The 10922-nt window shown below is 34.9% G+C and overlaps 1 protein-coding gene across 4 annotated transcripts in view; it reads left to right on the forward strand.

Annotated features, from left to right (window-relative positions):
- Nucleotides 1-9911, forward strand: part of LOC145688367 (metabotropic glutamate receptor 5-like) — a 420659-nt gene extending 410748 nt beyond the window's left edge. For all 4 annotated transcript variants that reach the window (XM_081762517.1, XM_081762520.1, XM_081762518.1 and 1 more), the window contains 2 exons: nucleotides 4186-4458; nucleotides 7576-9911. In XM_081762517.1, the coding sequence (XP_081618643.1) occupies nucleotides 4186-4458; nucleotides 7576-8847 (1545 nt within the window). In that variant the 3' untranslated portion in view covers nucleotides 8848-9911. The remainder of the gene's footprint in view (nucleotides 1-4185; nucleotides 4459-7575) is intronic.
- The last annotated feature ends 1011 nt before the right edge of the window (nucleotides 9912-10922 follow it).

The following is a 10922-nucleotide window of genomic DNA, read 5'->3' on the forward strand; positions in this document are numbered from 1 at the left end:
ATCAAGAGGTCAAGATCAACCAAGAGGTGTACCGCCACGACATTTTCGAGACCGTGGTACTTCCGTGGGCCAAGCGGCACTTCTGCGACATGTAATGGACTTTCCAACAAGACTCCACTCCGGTTCATAGGGCGAAGCGGACGAAAGACTGGTGCAGAACCCATTTTCCGGACTTTATTAGACTTCGGAATGGCAGTCCTACTCACCGAATCTCAAACCCATGGACTACGGTGTTTGGTCGATTTGCAAGGGCATCCACTACACGCCAGAAAAGTTTGAAGTCGCTGAAGCAATCCCTGCGTTGTGAGTGGAACTGATTGTCGCCCGAGGACCTGCGGCCCATCACCGAACATTTGAAAGCACGTTTAGACTTCTGTATTGCTTCCAAGGGTGGCCACTTTGAAACCAGCTGAACATATTGTTCCTAAATACCCATGCTCTTGATATTACGTGCTGTTTTGCAAAATTCTTCCGGTTTAATAAATGTATGGTAACAAATATTCGTCCGGGTTTTTTCTTATCACCCTGTATTGTGTATTAAGAGTGCGATCGTCTTTCGTTTTTTATGTGTATTGGTTCAATATTTGCTGTATTCAACATGCATTATTTTTTCTTTTTCTCTGAAGATACGAGTGTGTCGTTGACATAGAACAGACAGTTTTATGTACATACATACATCCTTTTTTGGTGGTTGTCTCACTGGGACTTTTTCCTTTCATATATGGCGAACTTTTATCATGTTGACAAACTTTAATCATGTACAGATTAAAGATTCGAGGAAGATGTCTAATTTCCTGGTTTGTGCAGTGAATTTGTACTAGGTCGGTGTTCTGTAATTTCATATAAAATATATTGTATTCGTTGTTCTAGTTGATTAGGAGAAACATATATTACTTGCGTATCATCGTTGCCATGTTTTCTTGGTGTTGTTTTCCCATAAACATGGAAAAGTCTGTGTGGTTAATTCTATGTCAGGGAAAATTTCAGAAAAAATGTTATGGTAAACTGGTAAAAGTCAGGGAATGCTCTTCCGCAATTTTTGTCACCACCCTGGTTTTGGAAATTGAGGTAAAGAGTAACTTTACTCTTTCTGTGATTGTCTTTTCTATGCTAAAAGTTAAGATGCATTTTTAAGAGGCTTGAAATTTTAATAGTGGTAACTACTTAAAACTGATACAAAATAAATACATGTTACAAAAGTTTACAGTCCTTCAATGTAGTCACCAGTTTTGTGCATAATCCGTTGCCAGCGATCTGGAAATCGTTGAATACCTGTAGCAGTGTTCTTTAAATTCTAATAGACTGGTCTACTGCCTGAAGAATCTCTTGAACAGTTCTGAAACGAATGCCACGAAGAGGTTCCTTCATCTTAGGAATCAAGTCAATCACAAGAGCTTAAATCTGAGGAGTAGATGGATGGTACAGCAATCGAACAAATCAGTCCTATCTTGTGCTGTATGCGCCCAAGCGTTGTCCAGCAAAATGATGGGTGGGTTCTGTAAAGTGTGTCGCCACTTCTTTTTCAAGGCTCGCGCAAATTGTTCCAGAAAGGAACAAAAATAATGCACATTGGCGGTCTTACATAGCAGAACAACATGTGTGAGGATTACACTATCGCAGTCATACACGAGAATCACTATAACTTTCACATTGCTGAGATTGACGAACTTTGGATTTTCGTGGTGATCCATAATTTCATTTGTTTGATTGTATTTTCAATTCTAGTTAGTACGATTTGGCCCATGCTTCATTCAGTACAATTATACGGCGTAAGAAAGCGTCTCCTCCATGCTCGTAGCTTTTTAATGGGTGCGAACAGCGTCCTATCGTAGCTACTTCTGCATTTCTGTCAACTCATGCAGAACCCATTAGTTGCAATTTTTCTCATGCTTAAACTTCCAGAATGTGCAGAACAGTTGTGTGTGCTAATCCTGTCTCTTTGACCAGCTCACGAATAGTATTGCGTCGATTAATGTCCAGTAACGCGGTATTTAAGTTTGTATCACTGACACAGAAACCACGTCACTTTTCCGTCCTTGAAGACTCTACTCACATTCTCACTGTTCTGTAAGGTAATGCAGATCCCCTGTAAGCCTCTTGAAAACCTTGACTCTCGTGCTGTACCTCTTACACCTTCAATTTTCATCCAACTCTGTTCTGGTTTCGAAAACATCGTGATAATTACCTTGCCTTACACCTCCCCTCGTACACACACACACACTTACACACTAAATAAATAAATAAATAAATAAATAGAGAGATTGCGACCGACTGACTGCTCGCTACCGAGGCTCTGTTCTCATAGAGTGCCCTTGCGCGTGACGTCGGAAGGGAGAGCCCATTTGCGCTGAAGTAAGATAGATATGTAACTAACATGTATGATGGATGTTATTTGATTCCGTTGGTTAACGTTTCTAAAGCAGTGTTGCCAGTATTAAGGTTCCAGCCCTCGTATAAGTTTTAAATTTTCAGATAGTCAAATACTGTTATATCAATGTAAAAATATTAGAATCTTTTGTGAATACTGAACTTAAGAAAAAGCGCTTCTAAATTAAGTGACTTACGGGTTTACTATGATGTACTGTATAGTGGGTTGGTGCGATGGAATGTTCAATTTTACGTCTTGTTGGAAACTACTCTCTGTAACATAACCACTGAATGGAGTGACCTACAACGACACCAACACCTACAACATCACGCACTCCATAAATATTCAGAAAGTGTGTTGGGTGCTCAGTCAGGTGACAGTATGCTGTTAAACAGGGTCGTGTGAAAGTGCACCATGAAATACTCAAGTGTGACAGATCTTCCTTTACGACTTTAAACTGGGACATTATGCACATCTAGTCGCGAAATGTATCAACACTACATTTGTACTAGAAGTGGTAAATGAATGCTTCACATGCAGCATACGTAGTTGGTTTGTAAACTTTTATGCCGTTGACACATTTTAAAAAATGAGTTTCGGCCAATGACCAACGGCATGTTGTAATGATATTCTCAACCAGACTAGTTAGGTATACAATATATCACTGTCCTTCGGTGCCTTCGCGCAATCGGTAAAGTGAAACGTGGTTGAAACTGCCATGAGAATCCACATGCCCTCCACCTCGTATGCCGACCCACTCGTGGAGTGTCATATGAGTTGACACATGTCAACAAGGGTCGCCGTCTGGAAGTGTACAGTTTCCTAAGTGTATGGAATAATCGGGAAGGTTTTCTGGAACGAATTGTCACTTCTGATGAAAGATGGATCTACTATGACAATCTTAAATGGTGAGACAGTAGTTGGACCGTGATGAACATCCAGGACGGCTTCCAAAACTACTTCATTTTCTGGTGTTATTGCTTGTATAGTGGTGTGTAATAGGAATGATCCAACATCCCGTCGAGGCTAAACCATCGCTGCGGATTGTTACAGTTGGTGATCTCTATGAAATGCACCTCTAACTTGTCCGCAACACTTCAGTAATAGTGAAAATACATGGTATCCTCATGTTGCATGAAAATCCATACCCAAATGTCGCTCAAAGGACGTTGGAGTATGAAACCCTTTCTCAGCACCGTATTCTCCTGACGTCATGTTGGAGAAAAAGGTCGGGCGACTTTGTCTACACTCTTGTTGTTTAGAGATTGTAGGAATAATTCGTGTTGGTTGGCCGTGGCTTCATATTAGTAAAATGTCGTCTATCAATTGAAGCTAGAAGAAAAGTCGAGGCGGTGATTGACGAAGTTTTTTAAGGCACTCCATGAATGGATTGGTTGTTTTTGGTGTAACGTGCAAGATGATGGTTTGGAAAACAGTTTCTAGAAAACCATTGTTTGCTAGGTAAAATTTTATCTTAGTAAAGAAAGCATGGGTGGAGGCATTGCCAACTGCATCTACTGCAGAGTTTTGGAGAATATAAGTGTTATTAAAAAGGAAAAAAAAAAGTACTTAAAATGGACAAACTACAAACACATTTAATAGCATACAATTCTATTTGGAAGAGAATGTACAGAGCATCCCATGAAAGAAAGAGTATTCAATTTATTTAAACAAGACAGTAAGTTTAATATAGAAAGTTATGAAGAGATTTTAGTATACAGTTTTATCTGTTATCCAACATTTTGAATGGATTGCTTGGTCTATGTTACTACTACTGCTATAAATAGGTAATATTATGAAATATTTTTTTTTTCTAGGTGACCTTTGTTGTAAAGGCTGTATCCGCTTTCTCTGCTGCACTATTTTTGGTGCAAGTAGATCACTGTCGAAATCTCACACATTGCGTAGATGTTCCATACAGCAACATACAACAGGAAATTCTGTCCATGCTTTCACAATTAAGTTTCACCTCTCAGCACAAGGCTCCTTTTGAACTTCAAGGCACTAGTCTACATGTGACTCATGATGGTCAACTTGTTTCAAATAAATACATTGTTTTTCATATTAAGTCGACAGGAGATGTGAGTGGGGTAAGTGTAATATACTCAAGAAATCATTTATACAAAAAAGAATATATATATATATATATATATATATATATATATATATATATATATATATATATATATATATATATATATATATATATATATATATATATATATATATATATATAAGTAGTATTAAAGTACATTGTCTAGCATTTTCCTCAAAATGGAGTAATTTTAATAAATGCATTTCATATTTTCTAATAATGATGTATTCTGTATTCTATTGAATTGGTTTGATCATTCTAATTTTCATACTTATCAGGAACATAAATGGTTTTCTTTACCACGCTAATAACATATTGTTACGTGAATTACAAATATTGCTATATCGATAGTATTCATTATAAAACACATTTTACTCCTTTACAAATTACAGATAGCATATTTTCAGTTTATCACTATTGATATCTTCAGCTTTCTAGAACATAAAAATATAATTTTAAATTAATCGTTACTCTTCTCTGTTTAATTAAAGAAGTCTCTTTCTCATTTCTACTGTACATGTTGGTTTATCAATAAGTGCAAGTTGAAACTGCCATATAAAGAAAATGTTTTTTATAAGAACTGTGAAGGCTTAAGTTGAAATGCAAAGAAAGGAAAGAAATCAAAGATATTATTGATAAAAGAAAATAATCTTTCCTGTTAAAAAGGAAGAATCCATTCAGATTCATGTCTCATATAATTAGCAATTACTTAGCTAGATGTCTTTATTTATTAATTCAATTGCATATATTATCGAGTCAGTGACAACTCTTAATCCAAAATTCTAAGATTTTCTTCTTGTGTAATATAGTAAGTTGAATAGGTAATTAATATAGTTACATGAATATTATATTTACCATTCAGGGAAGTACTTCAATGATGGTTATCAGTGAATATGATACAACAACTCAGAATAAAACTTTTCAGATTTCCTTCTCGATACTTATTGAAAAATCTTCATTACCAATTACGGAACAAAAGTTGAAATCTTGAAAAATTGAAAATTATTTACATGTTCAAAGCAGCTGAAATGCATATATACTTGTATATGCGTATATGTATATTGCCAAAAATCAAAAATATTTTCTTAAATATGTTGCAAAATTACATTGTGTCCATTTAATATTAGCAAAAACAAGCTGATACTAATCAGCGATAACAGAAGATTAGATAGTCTATTGCATTCTGATGGCGATGGTAGCTTTTAAATATATACCCTGGTTGCGTTCTTTTCCATTGTTGTATTGTTGCTATTATTGTTTATTTTTAATTAATGCTATGTCAACTAACTTCAAAGTTTATATCTGGAGGTTTGCTAAATAAATAGAGGTATGCACGCCGATTGTTTTTGAACTATGTCTCTTAATGAGAAAAAGTATCTTTCCGCATGTATAAGTTATTACATGTTATGAAAAAAACGCACTAGCAACAGTGAATTTGTGTATAGGATGAGCTAATAAAGAAACAATACATATAATATCAATAATATGTATATAAGTACTTATTTAGTATTTTGGAAAACTAGATAAAATCTTTAACATAAGAAAGTATAATACTTTAATAATGTCTTTTTTTTAACTTTGCTGCTTTTATTTCCTTTCTTCAAAGATTATACGGAAGGTAAATGTTCCTGTATAGCACTCCTTCTTCTGAATTCGATTGGGGTTATTAGATATTATAGCTGTTTTTAGCTACCTGATGTAAGAGGTAGCAACTCCAGTGTAGAAAGCCAGAGTGCTGGACGTACTCTGACAATGCACCACTCAGTCAAACGCACGCCATCTGAGCAGATTTCGTGGGCTGTAATGCCATTTTTTTTTCAAATGGAAGTTGAAACATATGAATTTAAAGCTTAATGTAACTAATATGTTGAATTATTATACAAATGTTTTCCTTTCCTTGGCTTCTAATTTTATTTGCAATGTTTCTTTTAAAAATGCATAAAACAACCATCAAATATTGGAAAAATTATGATATTTCGAAAATTGAATAATTATTCATATGCTTGAAGCTGTTGCAGTAACGTGTATTCAGTGAACTTTAGAAGTACTAACACTTCACCCAAACTGTGATTTCTACTTTACACGAAATAATAATAATAATAATAATAATAATAATAATAATAATAATAATAATAATAATAATAATAATAATAATAATAATAATAATAATAATATTCTGCTGCCTTTTGTTAGGTACTGGGATTTTGTTCTCTTAGGTTTGGGTCTGAAAATGTTTCTTCCACGTTTCTCAATCTTCAGATTCCTCTTTCAACTCCCAGTATTTTCTTCTATTTTTCAAATCATCGATAACTTGTGTTCTTTCTATTCCTCGCTTTCCTTCCATCTTTTCTTCTGTGGCGGTATAAAGAAGACAATTTCTTCAAAATATGTCCAATCCAATTGGCCTTCTTATGAAGGGTGCTGGCTAGAAGCGTCCTCTTCTCTTCCATCCGTTTCGAAACATCCTCATTTGTTACTCTTCGTCCATTTTATCTTATTCATCTTTCCCTAACACCACATTTCGAAGCTTTCTAAATATTTATTCTCAAATTTCCTTAATGTCCAAGTCTTTGATCTATACAGTTCAATACTCCATATATAGCACTTGACCAACTTCTTCCTTAGCCCAATATTAAGCCTGCTAGTTAAGCAGTGATCTTTTCTTGTTGAATTCCTCTTTGGCTATGACAATTCTTTACCTGATCTTTGTGATACAGTAAGCGTCTGTCGTCAGAATACTTCCTAGATACTTGAAGTGATCGACTTCAAGTTTTCTTTGTTCTACTTTGATCTATAACGGCGCGTTTCTACGGGATATTCTCATGACTTTTGGTTTTTCGATGTTAATTTCCATTCCACATAGTTTCCCACTGTCAACTATTTTGTCAATCATCTTCTGTAGTCTTTCTTCGGTTCTAGCTATAATAGTTGTAACATCGGCATATCTGATCTTATTAATGATCTGTCCTCCAATCTTGAAATCTTTAATTCCCATTAATGTTTCCTTCATTAAACTGTCACTGTAAATGTTGAACAATTGGGGCGACGTATATTTAATACTCTGAAGTAATTATTAAAGGAAGTTTTATAGAAAATTTATTTCATTTTACAGATTGGTTGGTACTCGGATGACCAGGGCTTGACTATCGACTCAAGTGTTTTACCCACTAACGTAAATCTGGTGAAGGAAGGTAAGAAGACAACAGTTGCTCCAGGGAAACAGGGTCGACGATTCGAAGTAGATTTAAGCACTGAAGTGGATTCTTTTCCTAAAGTTGCGATGAGAGAATTCTTTAAGAAAGATGCAGTGCTAGCTAGTTTTGAAGATGCTGCTGTGAAAGGTATACAGAGCATTGGAGTCAACAATAGACTAGTTGGTGGAGAGGAAGAATCACACGTGAATGCAAGACGCGTTACTCCGGAAAGTTATATTTCAAGGACTTGGGCCACTGTCATGGTAGCTGTAGCGGCTGTGGGTACCTTTATCACTCTTTTCATGTTGATTTATGTTTTGATCAAGATATGTGATGGTACACTGGCTGGTAATCAATCACTAGGAATTATTTTACTCATTGGAGTTATGGCAATTTATTCTAGCGTCGTGTTATTCGTGCTTCCTGGTAGCGAACTCAAGTGTGCATTGAGAGTATTTCTGTACCCTATTGCCATGAGTCTTTGCTATGGTATCTTAATTATAAAGGTAATGCAATTGAGGTCTCTGGTATTGTTGGGTTTAGGTGGAAGAATATCTTATATCAACCAGTATATCATTCTCTTCTTTATTGTATTGGTACAAGTTGTAATTACAGTGCAGTGGTTTCTAACGAATCGGCCCCACTTTAGAGTTGATGCTGATGGTTCACCATACTGTTATATGCCTCAGACCGATTTCTTACTGTTACATTTGTACATTGCAATATTGGTCATTATAGCTTTTCTGTATGGGTTATCAGTTTTAAAAATTAGACGGAATTACAAGGAGGGAAGATGGGTGACCCTCGCAGCTTTGTTAACGATGCCGGTGCTTGTAATTTGGGGTTTGGTGTACTCTTTTGTACCTGAGCATTATACTGAACCCACCGTCTGTGTCGCATTGGTTATTTTAGCGACAGTGATGGTTATGGCTCTGTTTATTCCTAAAATGAGTACGATCGCTAAGCAAAGCTCTCATTTTAAACACAAGAAAATGCATATGTCAGATTCCGTAACTACCATTTTCACTACTTTTACTGACCTAAATTCGTCTGGTGCCGGAAGTAGGAAAAAGGTATTTCGATCTCAGCGCAGAATGCAACATCAGGCAATGCCAGGGTTGCCAGACTCCTTTTCTGATAACATTACAAAGAATCCTATCTACGAGGCTACGAATGGGGCTTATCCTTGACTTCGTTTGGTTTCAAGTCGATAAATAATTACTCAGGAAGTCTTGCTTGCCTACAAAGCTGAAGTTAGAAAGTTACATTGGCAAAATGGGTCCATACCAAAAGTTGAGTGTCCTTTGTTGTGGGTTGGTGAGGTACTTTTAAAGGAAGGAAGTTTTCCAAATTGTGGGATGAATGCAACATGGGAGGCATGCAAATAAGTCACTTTATATATAAAATAGTTATTCTATAACAACACAGATCTTTATATTACCTATCCATGGGCCCTGTATATTCGTGAGCAATAATACTCCTTGAGTGTTTTCATTTGGATGATTCTGTGCATGTGTCACTTGTGTGAATGTTTGCGTGTTTCTGTGTACGAGTTCCTTTTAAGACATCTATGTGATTTGTGATTTGACTTCAAGGTTTGTTTCGAGGTATTCTGTGAATATGCAAAAGCCCACAGCAGACACTACCTTAGTGCCATGAAAAGTACACCGAAGGTCATGCTAACTTGATGCATCATAAGTACATAAACACTTGGTGTTTTTCAGTTTCATGAAATATATGTTAATATAGACAAATATAATGTATTGAACAAAGTTCATCTATAAGTGGGATTTTTTCTGCTTTGATACAATAGCTACCTATTAGTGTAGCAAAAATAATTTTGATGTATCATAAAGTATTTATATAGATATTCAAGATTTAATTATTTATGTTTCCAAATGTAACATCTATTTCCATGAAAGATATGTAAATAAATAATCAGCGTCATTTCCTTTTACAAGTTACTTTTTTATTCAGCTAAATTAGCTTTTATTATGACCTGTTTCCTATATATATATATATATATATATATATATATATATATATATATATATATACACACATACTGTATGCACCCAATATATAATTCTTTTCAAGGAAGAAAAAGAACTAACTAGTTGGTAAATTCTTGTATTATAGTAGTAATTCATCTTCCTTACTTGTCAGAAGTCGCTACGATAGCAAATGAGAATTTATTTCAGTCTGCTTGGAGTGCGATGATCAACTCTATCAATAAAGGTCATATGAACTTGAACTGAATGCGCCGTTTCTATTTCTCTGAAATGTTCTGAATAAAATTACGTTAGTGGTATAAGAGCAGTCTATTTGATACACCTGATTTTCCATATGTTATTCCAGTATATTACAAAAAAAAAAAAAAAAAAAAAAAAAAAAAGGTGTGTTGTCCAAGTAGAAAGATTCGTTATTGCCCCGGGATAGACAGCAATGAATTTTCAATAATTTCTTCACACTTGTCATGACAGCTAAACAATCCAGTATCATAACGTCGTCTCCATGCTTCACTGTAAGAACGGCATATGAAGATATCAGATATCCTCCAGAAATCGCCAAATCTACTCACGTTCATCGATTTGGCAATTTAGAAGCGTGATAAATCACTCAATAACACCCCACGATTGCTACAGTGATCGAATTATGTAATCCATACAAAAGACATAACCAATCCTTGAAATATTTATTTTTTTTTAAATCTTTTAAAATTTGATATTAAAGATAATTTTGTATTACTTAAAATACCCACAAAATAATAGTTGCAATTTAAAATAGAATATTTATATGTGGAAGACCTGGTTGACTGATTCCTCATCTCTCAGCCTACATTGCTGAAGTCCTCATTACATGTACGCGAAATTTAGAGGGTAGGGCATTACTTGTATAACATAGGCACCTACTAAAGATGATTTTTAGAAATTTCACATCTAGTGTGGTCAAAAGGTGCCTCGTCATTAAAAAAGAGTCACTGAAGTTAGAAGTGAAAATTGATATTTAAGTTCTCCGTCAAAAATAAATAATTTATATTACTTATTTAAGACCATTTTATCATTTTATAAACTTAGTTATGGTACCGCAGACAGAACGCATTTGTATTTCAAAATATATTGGTGTTTTTCACAGTTATTTTTTATCAAGAAAATTAATATAAACTATTTTAAACGTAAAAGAGTTTTTTCTCTTTCCTGTTTTCATGAAAATATACATATCTTCCCTTCTGTACCGAATAATGAGATGCAATAACAGAAGTTGG

Source organism: Thermobia domestica, chromosome 6 (genome assembly GCF_964235325.1).
Source record: "Thermobia domestica chromosome 6, izTheDome1.hap1.1, whole genome shotgun sequence".
Classification (NCBI taxonomy): domain Eukaryota; kingdom Metazoa; phylum Arthropoda; class Insecta; order Zygentoma; family Lepismatidae; genus Thermobia; species Thermobia domestica.